At 38.6% G+C, this 19898-nt stretch overlaps 1 protein-coding gene across 1 annotated transcript; it reads left to right on the top strand.

Moving 5' to 3' along the window:
* The first annotated feature begins 1675 nt into the window (after positions 1-1675).
* LOC132815236 (chymotrypsin-like elastase family member 2A) lies at positions 1676-17768 on the top strand. The gene is made up of 8 exons (XM_060824050.1): positions 1676-1694; positions 2589-2668; positions 5943-6052; positions 7558-7683; positions 14184-14320; positions 16205-16350; positions 16518-16667; positions 17687-17768. Exons 1-8 carry the CDS (start codon positions 1676-1678, stop codon positions 17717-17719), a joined length of 801 nt encoding a protein of 266 aa, XP_060680033.1. The 3' UTR covers positions 17720-17768.
* The last annotated feature ends 2130 nt before the right edge of the window (positions 17769-19898 follow it).

Below are 19898 nucleotides of genomic sequence, written 5' to 3'. Positions count from 1 at the left end.
ATCCTTCTCTGAAACAGTCTCCAATGGAATGGTATATCTTTTTAAGTAAAGGGGACCAAAACTCCTCACAATAGTCTCAATTAGATTATATAGAGGGGAGCCAGGAGATCTATTACACTTGGACTTTGTGTAGGCATTCAATAGGTACCTTGCAAAACATAAAGTCATAAGACAGGAGCCCATGTTACTGGAGGTAGTATATTCACATGGATAGAGAATTGACTCATGGGCAGGAAACAACAAGTGGGAATAAGGAGTTCTTTTTCAGGTTGCCAATCTATGACTAATAGAGTTCCCTAGGGATCAGTGCTGAGACACTCACTTTACTATATCTAATAATGACTTGGTAGAAGGAAGTGAATATATTGTAGCTAAATTTGCAGAAGACATAATCATTGGTGGAAAGGCAAATAGTGAGAGGAATACAAAACGTTTACAGAAAGATATTGATGGGTTAGGTAAATGGGCGAAAGTGGAAAATAGAGATTAAGTGAGAAAATGTGAAATTATTAATTTTGGAACAGAGAACAAAATAGATTAGATTACCTACAGTGTGGAAGCATGCCCTTTGGTCCAACGAGTCCACACCAACCCTCCGAAGAGTAACCCACCCAAACCCATCTCCCTCTGACTAATGCACCTAACACTGTGGGCAATTGACTTGACCTGCACATCTTTGGATTGTAGGAGGAAACTGGAGCACACCCACGCAGACACGGGGAGAATGTGCAAACTCCACACAAACAGTCGCCCAAGGCTGGAATCGAACCTGGGGCCCTAGTGCTGTGAGGCAGCAGTGTCACTCCAAGGTATTATTTAAATGGAGAAAAACTGCAGAAGTCTGCAACATCAAGAGACTGGGGAGTACGTGGCATTAAACACAGAAAGCTAGCACACAGGTGCAGCAGGTAATCAGGAACCCTAATGGATGCTCTGATGAAGAGTCTTCTAGACTCAAAATGCTGGCTTGTTTTCTCTTCATGGATGCTGTCTGACCTGATGTGATCTCAAACATTTTTTGTTTTTAGCGAATGAAATGTTGGCCCTTATTTCAAGGGGGTTGAAGTGTTAAAAGTAGGGACGTCTTAGAGCAACTGTACAAGATGCTGATGAGACAACAATTCAGAGTACTGTGAACACTTTGGTTCCCCCTTACTTAAGAAAATATATCATTCCATTGGAGGCTGTTTCAGAGATGATTCCCTTGGATGATTCCCCATAAGGAGGGATTGTCTTATGAGCAGAGGTTAAACAGGTTGGGATTCTCATTCTTCTAAACATCAGTGAATAGAAGTGATCTCATTAAAACCTATAGGATTCTTACAGGGCTTGACAGGGTGGTTGCTGAGGATGTTTCTCCACGTGAGAGAGTCTAGGACCAGAGGGTATGGTCTCAGAATAAAGGGACACCAACTTAAGACTGAGATGAGAAGAAATTTATTCTCTCAGAAAGTTGTGAGTCTTGGAACTCCATGCCACAGAAAGCTGTGGGGCAAATGCTGAGATAGATAGATTCTTGGTCAGTAAGGGAATCAAAAATGCAGAAATTGGATGTGAGAAATGTCGGATTTGCCATGATCCTATTGAATGGCAGAGCAGATCAGAGGGGCCGAATGGCCCTGTTCCTGTTCCTATTTCTTATGGTCTTATGGACATTGGCTCCCGGAGAGTAAGGATGAAAGTTATTAAAGGATGTAAAATATTAGGAATGCCATATTTCCACTTTGAAATGTAAGGGCCAGATTTGCTAATAGGATCAGCCTCACTACAAAGGAGCATATTAGAGAAAAAGAAAATAGATTTGCACTTGGTGATACAATTCAATGGGAAAAACCTCCGTTGAAATCTATTGCAGGCTATCAGTTTGCCATTGATCATTTTGTCCTATCATCCAAGATATCCAAAATGCTTAAATTATTGCCATGACAGATCACTTGTCCTTTATGCAGGTTAATCCATAATAATGATCGCAAATGCTAGGAATGAACCTTAAGTGGCCATTTAAAGGACAGCTCACGAGGCTGATTCTAATTGATTACATTGATTTCTACTTGCGTTGCTGCCTTTTCTCTGGTGTTGCTGATGCCCTTTGAATTTCCACTGGCTACTTTTGTGAATAGGGTTATGTCTCACGTATTATAGTATACTGGAGGATAGTGGCAGTGTGGACAAGAGATTGGCAATACTGCATGACCTACAAGTCATTTATTTAATTGATGATTTCCAATTAACCTGGTAGGTTTCACAATCAGTTTGGCATAGCTTCCGAATAAAATATTTCCCTGTGAAAAATTGTTATCGTGTTTACACAAAAGAGAATTTAGCTAGTGACACATGCCAGAAAGTATATATTTATAAGAAACTGCTTGACAAGTAATCTCACTTCCAATTTCAACATGTTGCAGTACCTGCTTTTGACTCTATTCTTCAGTAAGTGTTGGCCAGAACTCAAAATTGTTTGCTTCTTCTTGATAGCTTAGACTACATTAGATGAAAAATATCAATCTTCATGTATCCTTTATTTTATTAACCAAACGCTAATTTTTCTCTTTGTTTCTTTCTTATTTTTCATTTTCCTTGTTATGTAGTAGGTCCAATTGCTGCCAGCCCATTAACGGGCCGTGTTGTTGCTGGACAGGAAGCCCAACCACACAGCTGGCCATGGCAGGTAAGGAGACCCACTGGCTGCAGACTATCAGACATGGAAACGCTGTTCCATCTTTGAAGTTTGACAGTTAAAGTCTACAAGATTTCACTTCCCTGTATTACAGTTAGATTAGGTTCGGGATATAGGTGGATTAAGAATGTGGGCACATATTTGGTAAATGGAATATAATCTGAGAAAGTGGAAACTTGATCACTTTGGCAGGAAGAATGGAAAATAGCATATGTATCAAATCTGTGGTATAAAGGGATCTGGTGCACAAATCACAAACAGTAAGGATGCAATAACAGCAAGTGATTGAGAGTCTTGTGGAATGTTGGTTTTTATTGCTAGGGGACTGGAGCATAAAGATAGGGAACTACTGTTACAGCTGTATAAGGACATAATGAGACCACATCTGGAATACAGTATATTGTTCTATTACTTAAGGAAGAATAAGCTGCATTAGTGAAGAGAAGATTCACTCATCTGATTACCATTTTTCCTTATGATGAATGCTTAGACATTGAAGTTCAGAAGAATGTGAAGTAATTTTATTGAAACATGTAAGATTTTGACAGGACTTGACAACATGAATTCTGGGAGGATGTTTATCCTGTTGGGGTGTCTAGAAAGAGGGAGTACAATTTTAAAATAAGGGTTATCTCATTTAATGAGATGTGGATTTATTTCTTCCAGAAAATCAGTTGGACTTTAGAATTCTCATCCCCAGAGAACGGAGCAGGCTGGATGATTAAATATATTCAAAGTGGAGTTAAATAGACTTTTAGCTAACAAGGGAATCAAGAGTTAGTTTTTGTTTAATAATGCCAATATAGATTTCTTGTGCACAAGAGGAAAATTAAAAGTGAAATGTCTAGCTTTGAGATGAGTGTCTCTTTAAAGTAGAATGGAAAACACTTTAGTATTTTAAAGGCATTATCCACTGATAAATGAAGAAACGACTATAGGATTGAAGATAAGATTTAGACCAAAATCTAAGAAACAAGAAACTCAAATACCAGTGGTCAACGATCCGTGTATTGAATTGGGAAAGCAGAGGGAAGAGTAGAACTGGGAATAGACAAAATAGCTCAAGCAATAAAAAACTGGAATTGCTGGAAAAACCATCAGATCTGGCAGCATCTGTGGAGAAAAAGCAGAATTATATCACTTATAGAAGTGAATTCAAAAATGATACATCTTCAACGTAATCTTGATAAAATTCAAACATCAAAATTCTCTATGAAGTACCATGAAACAAACTTCGAACAGGAAATTAAACTGTTGATGAATCAGAAGAATTGGTTGAGGGCAGAATTAAAAACTAAGATTGCAAAACTACTGGAGATTCATTGTGAAGAATAATGAAAGGCTTACAGTCTGATGCAACCTGAAGATCAAGAATGAGAAGTAGCACAGTATTGAAGGAAAGAACTTAAACTTTGGAAGACATTAAAAACAGCTAAAGAAACCAAAAACTCATAGTGCAGATTTACTGATTTGGGGTGAATCAAAACCTATTATGGAAAAAAAGATTATTAAGGAAGATAATTTGAAGCTGATTGTCAATTAATTTCCATTGCAAACTTGGAGGACTGTTGGAAAGGCCATGTGAAGGAGAGTCAGGAAACCCCACCCCTATATGGCTTTGAAGCAAGTGGCTTATGTATTGCATGAAAAGCTAAAAATGTTGGATATGAAAATAACAATCCAAAATGATAAAGCTAAGATAATCAGAATGGGTGTGTAGGCTCGGATGAAGTTGTGTGTCATTAATAGTTCAGTGCAGTTGTGATCCACGATATTAAAAGTCCACAAACAGTATTTGCTTTGTGCAACTGACAAGGATCAGAGCTCAGGAAAATAAAATAATAAATAAACAGCAGCAGTATTGGCTTATTGAAGCTTATTGTTTGTGAAGATGTGGAGCAAGCCTTTGGAAACTTGAAATGGTCCATAAAAGATTTACAAGAATGTTGCAAGGTTTGGAGGGTTTGAGCGATAGGAAGAGATTGAATAGGCTGGGGCTGTTTTCCCTGGAGAGTCAGAGGCTGAGCAGTAACCTTATTGAGGCTTATAAAATCACAAGTGGCATGAATAGGGTAAATAGACAAGAACGTTTCCCCAGGTGGGAAATCCAAAACTGGAGGGCATGGGTTTAAGGTGAGAGGGGAAAGATTTAAAAGGGACCTAAGGGGCAATGTTTTCACACAGTGGGTGGTGCGTGTATGGAACGAGCTGCCAGAGGAAGTGGTGGAGGCAGATCAATTACAACATTTAAAAGTGAAATGCATGACCACTTGACAAAGGAGCAACACTTCAAAAGCTAGTGCTTCTCAATAAACCTGTTGGACTATAACTTGGTTTTGTGTGATTTTTAACTTTAAGCATTTAAAAGGCATCAGAATGGGTACATAAATAGGAAGTGTTTAGAGGGATATGAGCCAAAGTATGGCAAATGGGACTAGCTTAATTTAGGATATCTGGTAGGCTAATTAGATGGAACGGTCTGTTTCTGTGCTATATATCTCTATGACTCTCTATGACTCTTTGAGTAAGTGTTGGAGTGCAGTTTCACAAATCCAGATTCCTAGGAGCATTAAATGATTACAATTGGAACTTCTTGTGAACTTTTAATAATAGTTGGTGACTCACAGTGTAGATATTTGTGGTGAAATCCATAAGGTCTGTCATGTTGTGTTTGTTAATTGATGTGTTCTGCAGGGTGTTCTCCAGTTTGTCTTCTACCGTGTAAATATTAAAATGCCAGACTATAAGATATGTCTATCTATGCATCATCAAAATCCTTTTCCTTAATAATCTTTGCTTGTTTGTTTAAGTTTTACTTTATAATAAAACTATTATTTATTGTTGACTGAAGATACATGAATGATTTGTTTCTAATACCAAACCTGATACAGTCTGAGACCTATGATAATTGGCAATATCATTAACCTGATTAAATATAAAATTTAATGTTACCAGTGGAACTAGAAAAGAAACAGTGCACTCCTCTAACCTTAGTGATAACAATTAATTTACTCTGGTGGCCAACACCATTGCATTGGAATGCCATTTCCACAGTTCGCATCAGCAGTCGTCATAGGTCTTCAGCATCAACTTACAGAGTTACATTTCTGGTGCTTACTGAGAATCCACACACCTCTGTCTCCACATAGGATTCTCACAGAATTTTTTGTAACCATAGTGTAAGCAAGATGTTATCAGGTTTTGAAGCTTCTGAGTAATTTTAACACCTAGAAAGAAATAACATGGCAAGTGATTTTGGTTTTAGGCCTCTCTACAGTTTGCTTATGAATCTGACCCGGATTTCTTTCAACATTTGTGTGGTGGAACACTCATTTCTGGAAATTGGGTCATGACTGCTGCGCATTGTATTGTTACGTAAGTACATTGTTTCAAGATATGTAACAAGTAGTTTGAACAATCATTTTTACACTGAAGACATTCCCATATACACATTAGAATTATAATTTATGAAATCTATTAGAGATACATAGGAATTGCTGAACAAAATTGCTATCGATAGTGCCTTCTATTATCATAGTAGTTACATAATTTACTGATAAAGAAATTGCTGACTAATTACAGCAGTCACTTAATCTATAAAGACTAAAAATGACACAAATCAAAGCTGGTGTTGGAAAACTATGGAAAGCATTGGTCTAGTGTCAAATTTATTCAATGCTCACTGTGCTCATTATTTCATGCTTCAAATTACTCATTAATTCCATTATAAAACACCTTTTTTCTGAAATAAATCTAATTTACATTTGAACCAATATTATCAGTCTGATACTGTGACCACATGTTTATTGAAATCTTTCGAATTGGATTTATTTAAACACAATATGTAATATTCTAGACATATTGATGGAATTGATCATATTTTACAAAGCCTTGTATATTTATTGTGACATATGTTATTAGATATACTTATTATGAGGTAATTTACTTGCTTTTCATCAAAGTTTTTGATTACAACATACAAATTCAGGTTATTTGTTTTGTTTTCATGGCTTCTCAGTATTTTAAAGGTGCTGGTCGTGTGTTTGTGTATGTAATAACAGTCCCCCTGCAATAAGCCACTTTTCCAGTATTGGAAGTATTCCTTTGATAGTATTCTTTTGATACCCACCAGGCATCTATTCTGCTTGAAAAATGAACCTGGACTCAAAAAATTGGGTTGGATTTAAGGTAGCGTCTAGGAGGCAAGCATAAGATTTCATTTCAAAGAAGTGAGTTTCCCCTGCATTCTTTTGCAAATAAGTGTGGGTTTTACTTCCTTTTGTCGAACAAGACTTTAAACCAAGACTACGTCTGCCCCCTCAGATGGGTGTAATAAATTTTATAATACTATTTCAAAGAAGAGGGTGAGAGGGGAAAGATGTAAAAGAGCACTAAGTAGTAATGTTTTCACGCAGAGGCTGGTATGTGTATGGAATGAGTTGCCAGTAGATGTGGTAGAGGCTAGTACAGTTGCAACATTTAAAAGGCATCTGGATGGTTATATGAATAGGAAGGGTTTGGAGGGATAGGGGCCAGGTGCTGGCAGGTGGGACTAGATTGGGTTGGGATATCTGGTCAGCATGGACAAGTTGGACCAAAGGGTCTGTTTCCGTGCTGTACATCTCTATGATGACTCTAAAAACAAGATAATTCTCCCTAGTGTGATTTGCAATGTTTACCCCCAACCAACTTCACTAAACAGGGTATCTGGTCTTTGTTTTACTGCTGGTTGTGGCAGATTGCTATATATATTATTTTGCTGCATTTCCTACATGACCAAAGTAACTAAACTTCAAAAATCCTCAATTGACTGTAAAGTGCTTTTGGATGACCTTGTGAAAGGTCAATAATTGCAAGTTTTTTCTTTATTTTTCTTTCAGCATACCAGGAAGATTTGCTGTTATTCTTGGAGAGCACAATCTGGAGCAGAAAGGCAATGAATATTTGAGACATGTTCAATTGATCATCACTCATCCTTACTGGAATCCAAATTCTCTTGAAAATGGGTAATTCAGATCGACATTTTAAACTTTACCAGTTCATCCACATTGAACTATTCTTAATCCAATGACTCCTAAACAACTTCTTTTAAAACATATTTCTCTTTTAAAATTATGGTAACTGTAAATTATTTATTACATGCTCTTTCTAAAATTCTTCAAATAATCCATTGTGCTGGCTCTTCCTCCTTCTGCATCCCTTTGAGTTGAACTGAAAATCTATCAAGTTGCTCTTTCCCAAGGTATTAAAAATGTAGACATCCTCTTCCCTTCCTACAAAACATTCATAGTTTTTGCTTAAGAGATTCACTCAGTCTGTGCTTATCACCATTGTGTCAGTTGTGGCTCAGTGCGCAGCATTCTTGCCTCAGATCCAGATGACTAAACATGCAATCCGGACTGGCGCTTCAGTGTAATAGTGCCTTGTGAATGAGATAGCCACCTGTCTGTCCTCAGCTTAATTTAAAGTATCCAGGGCACATATTGTAGAAGAACTTCAAACGATGATCTGATTACTTATTTAATTCATGTTTGTTGAAGCTTGGCGTGCAATTTAGTTTCTGCTTTTTATAATTTATTCTTTGTAAGAACAAACAAGATACAGGACATTTCAACTCCTTAATTTTACAGTATATCATATTATTTATAGTATAGATTCAGGCTACCAGGCCATTAGCAATTAAGCACTGTATGAGCTTCCTCTCACCCTTTTTCACCAATCAATAAGGCTATCTATTCCTTTCTCCCTCATGTAATATCTTCCGTACATAATATCATATTATTGAATGTATCAATGCAACCCCATATACTGACTCCTTATGACAGTGACTTCCATGTTTTCTTGGCAATGTTTTTTGCTGAATTACCTATCAGATATATTTGTATGTGTAGCCCACAGTTCTGGCATGCACCAAAATTGAAAACACATTTTCTAATTCCAGCTTATCAAGTTCTTTCAATACTTTAAGACCCTTATCAAGTTACTCCTCAATTTTCTCTTCTCTTTCTTTTCTGAACATAGCATCCTGAGAGGAAGTAGCAAGTTTTAAGAGAGCATAGAGAAGGGCAAGTGGTTTCATTCTTTTCACAGCGCCGAGAGAGGAGGCAGCAAGTTTAAAAAGAGTGTGGGGAATGGCTCCATTCTGATCACAGTGCTGAGAGTCAAAGCAATAGGTTTAAAAAGGGCACAGAAAGTGGGAAGTGACTTCATTCTAAACATAGCACCAAGGGAGGAGGTAGCAATAGAAAGGCCATAATGATAAAGGATTCCATAGTCAAAGGATCAGGCAGGTGAGTTTTGCAGCTTTACCTATAACTCCAAGATGGTGCCTTGCCTCTCTATTGCTAGTGCCTAGTGTCAATGTGCAGCATGTAAAGTGTCCTTCCAGGGGCAGGGAATTAGCCAGAAGTTGTGGTCTACTTTGGTACCAACAATCTGGATAGGAAGAGGGATAAGGTCCTTAAAGCAGAATGCAGGGAGGTAGGAAGGACTTGAAAAAGCAGGATCTCAACAGCAGTAAACTTTCGATTAGTCCCAGCGCAACATGTCATTGAATGTAGGGACAGACAGATCAGTAGATTGAATAAATGGCTGGAGAACTAATGTAGGAGGGAAGGCATCAGATTTGAGAAATTTCTGATAAACCATTCTGGAGCATACGGGACCTGTACAAGCTGGATGGGTTCCATCTTAACAGGACTGGGGCTGAAACCCCAAAGCTGTGGGACTGGGTTTAACCTAGCTAGTCAGGGGGTGGGAACTAGAGACGAAGGGAGTTAGGCTAGTAACAGGAAGTAAAAAGGCTATGAGAGAAATTAGAGAGCAGGAGAAACAAAGCCAAACACTGAGCATGCCTCAAGTCTGGAATTCTGTCAAAATGACAAAGTTAAGGGCACTCTACCTGAATGCACACAGCATTTACAATAAGGTAGATGATTGAAAGGCACAAATACAGGCAAATAGTTCTGACATAATTGTCATTATGGAAGCATGGCTGCATGATGACCAGGAACTGAATATTTAAGAATATTTTAAACTCAGGAAGGACAGACAAAAAGTAAAAATAGTTGTGGTTGCATTGATGTTCTGAGATGGGTTTAGTGTATTAGTAAGGAAGAATCTCAGACTGGAAGAACATTGTGTGGAGTGTACTTGGCTGGAACTAAGAAGCAGCAAGGGGCAGCAAGACATTAGTTGCAGTTATTTATATTTCACTAAATAGTAACGGCATTTTGTGGGGCATGGTATAAAACAAGATATGAGAAAAACATGTAGCATGGGCAACACTGTTAACAGGGATAACTTCAAACTCCAATAGACTAGGTAAACAAATTAAGCACTAAAGCTGTGTAGGGTGGGTTTCTGGATTGTGTTGGGGGTCATTTTCTGGAGGAGCGTAAGGGGCTTATTAAAAATCTCTTTGTCAAAGGGATGAATGATCAAAATATGAGAGACTTTTACATTATATTTGAAAGTGAAGAAATTCAATCTGAAACCTTACTTCAAGCCTTACGTCAGTTGTGGGTAAAGTGTTGGAAAAGGTTATAAGAGATAAGATTTATAATCATCTCAATAAGAAAAAGTTGATTTGGGATAGTCAACATAGTTTCGTGAAGGGTAAGTCATGCCTCACAAACCTTATTGAGTTCTTTGAGAAGGTGACCAAACAGGTGGACGAAGGTAAAGTCGTTGTAGTGGTGTATATGGATTTCAGTAAGGCAGTTTATAAGGTTCCCCACGGTAGGCTACTGCACAAGATATGGAGGCATGGGATTGGGGGTGATTTAACGGTTTGGATCAGAAATTGGCTAGCTGAAAGAAGACAAAGAGTGGTGGTCGATGGGAAATGTTCATCCGGGAGTTCAGTTACTAGTGGTGTAACTGCAAGGATCTGTTTTGGGTCCACTGCTGTTTGTCATTTTTATAAACAACCTGGATAAGGGAGTAGAAGGATGGCTTAGTAAATTTGCAGATCACATTAAGGTCGGTATAGTTGTGGATAGTGCCAAAGGATTTTGAGGGTTACAAAGGGACACAGATAAGCTGCAGAGCTGGGCTAAAGGTGGCAGAAAAGTGTGAGGTGATTCACTTTGGAAGGAGTAACAGGAATGCAGAATACTGGGTGAATGGTAAGATTCTTGGTAGTGTAGATGAGCAGAAAGATCTTGGTGTCCATGTATATAAGTCCCCCAAAGTTACCATCCAGGTTGATAAGAAGGCATAAGATGTGTTAGCTTTTATTAATAGGGGGATCGAATTTCAGAACCATGCAATTATGCTGCAGCTGTACAAAATTCTGGTGTGGCTGCGCTCGGAGTATTGAATGCAGCTCTGGCCACCGCATTATAGGAAGAATGTGAAGCTTTGGAAAGGGTTCACAGGAAATTTACTAGGATGTTGCCTGGTTTGGAGGGAAGGTCTTACAAAGAAAGGTTGGAGGACTTGAGGCTTTTTTCGTTAGAGAGCAAAAGGTTGAGAGGTGACTTAATTGAGACATATAAGATAATCAGAGGGTTAGATTGGACAATTGGTTAGGGTGGACAATGAAAGCCTTTTTCCTCAGATGGTGATGGATAGCACAAGGAGGCATAGCTTCAAATTGAGGGATATAGGACAGATGTTAGACATAGTTGCTTAACACAGAGAGTGGTAGGGGCGTGGAACGCACTGCCTGTAACAGTTGTGGACTCGCCAACTTTAGAGGCATTTAACTGGACATTGGTAAGCATATGGATGAGAATGGAAGAGTGTAGGTTAGATGGGTTTCACAGGGTGGCGCAACATCGAGAGGGTGGAAGGGCCTGTACTGCACTGTAATGTTCTATGTTCTGTGCTCTATGAAACAAGGGTATTATATTTAAGTAAAGCATACTATGACTTAACCATGAATCTAGTATCAAAGACCTTCTGAAAATCCAATTATATTATGTTTATTGCTAAATGGCTGGCTTCTATGTCATTAATACTCCATTTATTTTTATCCCTCCAGTATCCTAAATGCTACATAGCATCAAGTTTCACTTTAATTAACCTCAAGTTTTGTCTTGAAATTCAAAATTCATTATTACAAACATTTTTCACTGTTTCGAGTTTATCGCAAATCTTTTTTATTACTATTTGTTTTTTGGAAAGTGAATGATGCTGGCAAAGTAGTGCTCTGTGGTATTATCGGTCAATCACATATTGCAGGACTACAATTACACATAGACCAGTGCAATTTCACACTGTGGCAGTCAACAGTTATCAGATTTGTTTGGTTTAGAATCATAGTTTGTCATAGTATAATTAGAATTCTTTACTTCCAGGCTGCAAATCCATATCTCATTCAATTCTGTATCCTTGCCCAATGGACTGGTATGGGCAGAATTAGAAGCAAGCCTGATGTTGTGCTTCATTGCATATAATGAACTATTTCACAACATGTACCAGCCGTGGCTCTGTGGTAGAACTCTCCCTTTAAAAATTAGAAGATTGTGAGGTCAATCCCACTCTAAATTTGAGTGACTAATCAACACATTATTGCAGCATTAGAGGAGTGTGAAATTATCAGTAGGTGGTGTAATTTGGATCAAATGTTATGCTGAGACTCTGTATTCTCTGGTGGATATAAAATTCCCTATTGAATGCAATGCAGCAGGTTTTAACCTATTGTTCTGTACAATATTTTTCCCTCAACCAACATCAGTAAAACCTATCATCAGGCTATTTAATGCATTGTATTTATGGAATTTTGCTGTGTGAATGATTGCTGCTATATTTCTCTCAAAACAATAGTGACTAAAGGTCAAATTTTTGTTTCCTCCTAGGGTCAGGAATCAGCAAAATATGTTTTTTTTTAGTTTAAATTTCCTACATTAAAAAATCTCACAATATTTCCAATGCAGGAAGAGTTTTGAGTTAGGTTTGGATTGTGACTCCAATTGCATGTACTCTGACATTCAGATCAATATTGGTCGTCACAGGGAAGTCAGGCAGGATTTAAAGGAATTCTGTAAATCTACATTGTTTGAGAGTTAGAGGGCCTTGGGGAAGCCTCCTGAGAAGTTGGTAATACTATATTTTGAAAGATGTGTGTTAAATGTGTTAATTTCAAATGTCATTTTCAGATGCTGAATTATAGGTAAGGTGCATTTTCACTGCACTGATTGAACTTAGTACTGCATCTGTAGGAAAATAAATGAGCAGAAGTAGACAATTTGGCCCATCAAGTATTTTCCTCCAATCTTGGTTGACCCGAATATCCTCAACTCCACTTTCCTCCCTTATCCCAATAAACTTTGAATCCATTACTGGATTTAAAGAGCCTGTCTAAGCCAGAAATACACAGCAAACTTTGTTTTAACCAGCACTCATGATAAACTGGTACAAATTATATACCTGAAATACAAAAGGTTTACTGTCTTATCATGTAGTGGATTCTCTTGATCCCAACTGCCTATACTTGATAAACGCCTCCTTCTTTTTCTTGACCAGAGCCTCAATTTCTCTAGTCATCCAATATTCCCTAAACCTACCAGCTCTGCCCTTCAGTCTAGCAGGAACATATTGTCTCTGACCTCTCATTATCTCATTCTTCAAGGCCTCCCACTTCCCAAATATCTCTTTACCGGCGAATAGCTGCCCCCCTACATCAACTTTTAAAAGTTCCTGTTTAATACTGTTAAAACTAAACAAATATTTCACGTCAGTATTTACTGCAGAGAAGGACATGGAAGTTAGAGATCTTGGAGAAATAAATAATGATCTTGAAAAATGACCATATTACAAAAGAGTAGGTGCTGGGTATCTTAAAATGCACAATGGTAGATCAACCACTGGGAGACAATCAAGTTTTTTTCCCAGAACTTTGTGGGAAGCTAGGGAAAAGATTGTTGGGCCCCATGCTGAGATGCGTGTATCATCAATAGCAATGGGTGAGGTGCAGGAAGACTTGAGGTTGGTTATTATTAGTGGTACTATTATTTAAGAAAAGCTGTAAGGAAAAGCCAGGGAACTATAGACTGGTCAGCCTTAATTCAGTAGTGGAAAAGTTATTGGAGGAGATTGTGAAGGACAGGATTTATATGCATTTGGAAAAGTAAACACTGATTAGGGATAGTCAGCATGATATTGTGCATGGGAAATGTGTCTCACTAACTTTGGAGACGGAATGGACTTTTGAAGTTGGACAACAGACCAACTTATGTTTTCAGAGCTTCAAACTATAAATCCAGCCCTAAAACTCAAAGGGATTTTACTGGCTTCAAAGGACGTTGAGATATCTTGAGGTCATGAAAGGTGTTGGACAACTATAAGCTCCATTTTATTGTACCTAATCAATATTAAACTTTTTAACAGAGTGAACTAAAATGATCAACCATGAGAATGTTGACTAATTTTGTTTCCTTCATAGCTCAAGGGTACCAGGGTACATTGGAGCTACTTATGAGGTCAGCTAACTCAGAAAAAACAACTGGGATATTTTATCAATCTGATCTTTGCATTCACTTTTTACTCTGCCTTTTAGAAATGACATTGCCTTGCTGCGATTGAAGCAACCTGCATATGCTACTCCTGATGTAGCATTAGCACTCCTACCACCCTTTGATCAGGTCCTACCCAATGGATATCCTTGTTACATCACTGGATGGGGATTAACTCAACGTAAGTTCACAACAGGGAATGTAAATATAACACAATAGTTAATAGATCAAATAAATCATTTAAGGTTCATTTTTTTTATATGGATAACCACAAGAATGTGAAATGCTACATAGAATGTTAGTACTAGAAAGCAATTGTGCATTGAAGAAGAGTTGGAAAGCAATAGATGAACAAGGGATTCAGGGCAAGGAGAGGTAATTAAATTGAAATGAAGTTACTGTGTAAACTCCAGCATGGAGTAGTTGAACTGAATGGCTTGTTTTGGTATTTTAGATATTAAGCAATCCCATTAAAAAGTTCAATTTGGACTTCGGCTACTGTCCATTGTCAAATTTCCTTAGAAAGTTTGAAATTATTAATAGTTGAAATACAGACTATGGAAAGGATTTGTATAGTGAAGGTGGATAGCCTGGGGCTTATTTGGGCAAAAATAATGTGAAAACTGCAGTTGAATTGATACTGTGCCAAGACTTGCCCTGTTTGACAGAGCTTGGTTCTAACTACTGACCACTGTGGTGATTATAAGAAGGTCAGCCAGGTGGACCTCATTGAATGTGAGATCCTGGGTTGGGGCTGATAATCTGGTCCCATTAGGGACACCTGGCTGGCAGATATAAACAGGACTCTGAGGTTCTGTTCACTCTAAGTGCTGTCTCTGTGGAAGTCGGATCAGTGTCAAGGACTCTCCACATGTAAGTAAACGGTGACTTGGTAACAGGATACCGGTCTCTTTGGAGCTATTTCAATTACCATAACTTGAACTTGCCTGAAAGTGACAGCCACAATGTTTCCAGCAATATGATATATTGGCTCCATAAACCCACCTCAATGAAGATGTGGTTTGTACAGGCTGACAAAGAACATCTGTTTCAGATTGGCTCAGGGATAGAGTGAGAGAGGGCACACAATGTGATAAGGCCCTAAAGGAGGACTTCCAGTGAAAGAGGCTGTCCTGCACTGACACTAACTGAGAAGATCAGTGTTTTCCTGTCATTGTAGCTGCTCTGTCGTGGCTTTTGTATTCCTACTATTCCCATCGGCGGCCGATAGCAATCCTGAACAGGATATTGATGACTAGCACTGTCCTTCTCCTTATGTTGTTCAATAAGGTGGAGTGGCACAGCAGTTAGGCTCTTTTGGTGAAGTCATCCTAAATAATCATTTTCGATGGAATGCTGTCGAAGTTTTGATAAAGTTTTCCTATCATTCTCTTGCTATGTTTCAGAAGTTCTCTTCGAACCTCCAGAGGCAACTGAGCAGTTAAAAGTGATGTAGCTGTGATGTAGTGCTCAGAATTTTTTTGCAACAGCATATTTACTCCCAATCAAAGTCATTATTATGAGAGAGAGTTTTCTCAATTGCCAGCCACCAAAATTCCATACAGTTTCCTTAGTAAGTGCTGGAAGGCAATTGTAATGAACAATCAGTCCTTAACCATCCTCCTTGCAGCTTGTTCAAGCATATTTAACCTTTAGCTTCTTAATAGATTTGGCAGCTTCCATTAAGTGTAAGATAAATGTTGTTTTGGTTTAAGACTCCACCTTGTCCACCATGCAGGTGCTTTGACATGATATAGTAACCAGAGAAAATCTCACTCCTTAAAATTAAATTTGCAGAATGGATATTTAACCATTAGATGTCACTATATCCTTCATTATGTCTTCAAACTTCCCTGAGACATTTTAGGGCAGATATTGATTCAGGTGTACTGTAAGCTTATGCCATTCTACAACGTAGTGGAATAAAGTAAAGTGGTAATCATGACATAAATAACTCATTAAATGCATAACCTTGTTACTGGACTGGAAAACTGACAGTATAGGTCTGGTAGGATGAGCTGAGCCACTAAGAATAAGATCAATTTACATCGATATCCTTTTTCAGCTTTCGGTGTTCCATCTTCCACTCTGCAGCAAGCTCTGCTCCGAGTGGTGGACTATAAGACATGCTCATCTCCATCCTGGTGGTCAAGTGCAATCACTGAAAATATGGTCTGTGCTGGGGGTGATGGTGTGACTGCAGGATGTCAGGTAATAACTTCTACTAATCTACATTGTCATCATGATGCTGACCCTACCCTTATACCACATGAATAGTTGTAACGTAATGAGCCCTTGAGTCAATGATATGTAACTAGTGGAAGGAATAAACTAAATGATTTAATCTCATCACTTATTTTGCATTTTCTGGTTGACAGGGAGATTCTGGTGGCCCTCTGAACTGTCTGGATGATACTGGAATGTGGGTTGTCCATGGTATTGTAAGCTTTGGACCAGTCTCCTGTGTTATGGAGAGATACCCTACAGTTTTTACTCGAGTATCAGCATATATGGACTGGATAATGCAGGTAGGACTCCTGAGTAATATATCTAAGATCACTGCCCTGAAAGTTAATTCTTTTTCTCTTGTTACAGACCAACTGAGATTTTCCATGATTTCCTGTATTTAGTTTAAAATTTTCAGCACCTGCATATTTAGCGTTATTACTATATCCTCCTGCCATGGTCTACACTATTCCAAACTTTGAAACTGAATTCCAATACTCATTCACGAACAGAACTCCAGATATTTAATGAATGCTAACTTCACCAAGCCAGATATGCATGTGGATTTCCCTGTATAGTATTCCTGTATTTTGTCCATAATCAACCTTCATAATTAAGCCAAAAGAATGAGCGTCACCGGCCAATTCAACCATCAGTGGGACCACCTCACAGTCCTCTCTTGTACCCTGATAAAACCAGGGCTCACCTCGAACCTTCCTGCCTCAATCACATTAATTTCTATCCATTAACTCAATGTTTGCTACCTACATCATCTGTTGGTCCACAAGCACCTGGATTTTAAAAAAAATAATCCTTGTGTTCAAATCAGTCCACAACTTCTCTCACTTTTCTCTGCAACTTCATTCAATCATAAAACCTTTAAAGAATTCTGCATTTGACTAATTTTGATATGTGTGTATTATTTTCTCCATCATGCCATTGGTGGCCATGTCTACAACAGTGTGAGTTTTAGGTTATGGAATTCTCTGCCTAAACTTCATAGTCTCTTTACCTCCTTCCTCTATTAAGAAATTCCTCAACACCTACCTCTTTGGCTCAGCTTTTAGCCATCCGTCCTGCTGTCTTTTTGTTTGGTTCAATATCAATTTTTGTCTGACTGCATTCATTTCAAACACCTCAGTATCTCTAAATGTAATTAAATTAAAACAACAGGTTGTTGATTATTTCTTAATTTACAGCTGAGTCAGTCATGTTTTCTATTAACATCAGTCAACTGTTATTTCATTTCAACTTTGAAAGGTGAGAGAATCAAGTTATCCTAATAAATCATTGTACGTTTGTTTCCTTTCCTTTCCTTCAGACCATGCAGCAATATGGTGGAGAGTTAAGATGATTCCGAAGTATCATCAATGGAATGAAGTCAAGCAGAAATATTCACATGCTGTGTTTTAACAAAACCCTGTCAATAAAAATGGGTCTGATTTAACCTGCACTTGTTGAATTTTTTCCTTTGTCACCAGGTGATTAGCTTTTGTGATAATAAACAGAAACAAAAACTCTAGCATTTCCAGTTCTAAATTCCAACTTCCCAGTAAGGCTGTGGGGAGAAGACAGTTCCCTACAGGCAGTCTGGCCTCTGTCAGAATCAAGCAGACATGTGCCACTGTGGTAGGCTATACTTGCCTATACTGACACCAACTGCAAAAGCCAGGGAAGACCAAACATAAGTAATTTAGCTCCTTTTATGGCCTCCCTGTCATACTGGGCAATAGCTTAAACATTGGGGAGGGAAGTGGGAGGGAGTGTGGGAGTGGTAATGGGCATCTCACTACTGGCTGCTAGCAAGGTCCCGAGTTCTATAATGGGCAGAATAACTTTCCAATGTACTGTTATAATGAGGGGATCACAGTATTAAACTTGATTTTGACAAAGGTAGTGGCAAAGTGCAGAAGTCTCAGTTAAATCAACTTTAAAGAATTGGAGAAAACCTCCAAAGTTGAAAATATAATCCATTATTTTGTCCTAAAAATTGGTTTTTCAAGATTTTAATTTAATTCATTCTTGGATTTTCGCAAAGTTGGTACTCATTGCTCAACCCTGACTGCCTTGCATTCATCTTAAATGTTTGCAGCACCACAATTCAGTCAACAATATTGGCACAAAACTGAAGTCATAACCAAAAGGCAAGAAGTAACTTTGTAGTCCATGTGGACTTTAGAACAGTACCATCGGGCTGTAATGTGGGGAGAAATTCACTTTACGTGGAAAACAATCCCTCTATGATTTTTTTTCCACCGGTGCAGTCAATTATGGCTGGGTTATTAAGAGATCTTCCAGTTTGGAAAGAGAGGTTGATGATGGCAGCCAATTAAGTCTGATGGCATTTCTAAATGGTAGTGCCCTCTCTCAGATTGAGAAAATCATTGAAATGAAATAACAGGTGTAAAAGCCAGGCAAGCTCTATAAGGTTCACTTCAGTTGCCACAACATCAAGGGAGGCATAATTCAGAGCCTGCCTGCCTGTGAGAAGCTGAACATCAACTAGAGGATCCTGGTTAGCCTCATTTAATTGTCCTTAAAGGCCAGTAGGAATTTGTGTTGGCTATCTACCACGTGCAGGCTGGTGGGCCTGTCAACCATCTTTTTTCTATCTCCACAAAGGTGGGATAGAGCTGGGGACCTAACTATGGGGCTGTTTAAAACTCTGGTCCATGCGAGGTGTAGATACCAAGGTTTCAGAACTCTATTGCAGAGGGCAATGTAGGCTACCATCAAGACAATAAGTTCAACATAGGAAATTTAAAAGCAGCACTTCTTAAGTAGTCATCTCTGAAACACTGTCAGTGTAGTGATTATAGGAACAGAAGAATCGAGCAGATGAATATGTGGTTAGAGAGATGGTGCAGGAGGTAGGGCTTTAGATTCCAGAGGCATTAGGACCATTTCTGAAACTGTATAAGTGGATGGCTTACATTGAGCAGAAATGGAACCAACATCCTCTTGGGAAGTTTGCTGATGTTGTTGGTGCGGACTTAAAATAGATTGGCGGGGGAATGGGATCAATAGACAATAGGTGCAGGAGTAGGCCATTCTGTCCTTCAAGCCAGCACCACCATTCATTATAATCCTGGCTGATCATCCTCAATCAGTATCCTGTTCCTGCCTTATCCCCATAACCCTTGAATCCACTATCCTTAAGAGCTCTATCCAACTCTTTCTTGAAAGTATCCAGAGACGTGACCTCCACAGCCTTCTGGGGCAAAGCAGTCCACACACCAACCACTCTCTGGGTGAAGAAGTTTCTCCTCAACTCTGTTCTAGTATCCTGACTAGTATCCTGAGTAGTTCAAAGGGAAATAAGGCTGACATAGATATAGAACTTAAAGTGCAAGCCAATGAGTCCATATGGCAGGGGAAAAAAGAAAGGAATGAGTTTAGCAAGGCTAAATGGAATATATTTTAATGCGAGAAGCCTGAAGAATAAGCTAGACAAGCTGACGGCATTAATAGCACCTGGGTGTATGAAACTATTGTCATAACCAAGACTTGGCTGAAATATGGGTAGGATTGGC

This window comes from Hemiscyllium ocellatum, chromosome 4 (genome assembly GCF_020745735.1).
Source record: "Hemiscyllium ocellatum isolate sHemOce1 chromosome 4, sHemOce1.pat.X.cur, whole genome shotgun sequence".
Classification (NCBI taxonomy): domain Eukaryota; kingdom Metazoa; phylum Chordata; class Chondrichthyes; order Orectolobiformes; family Hemiscylliidae; genus Hemiscyllium; species Hemiscyllium ocellatum.
This window is presented reverse-complemented; position numbering and strand designations above follow the sequence as displayed.

Excerpts from the sequence above, each read along its gene's own strand:
- LOC132815236 (XM_060824050.1), top strand. Across the intron at positions 14,321-16,204 it reads TGGATGGGGATTAACTCAAC|CTTTCGGTGTTCCATCTTCC; the intron begins GTAAGTTCACAA and ends ATCCTTTTTCAG. Across the intron at positions 16,351-16,517 it reads GTGTGACTGCAGGATGTCAG|GGAGATTCTGGTGGCCCTCT; the intron begins GTAATAACTTCT and ends TCTGGTTGACAG.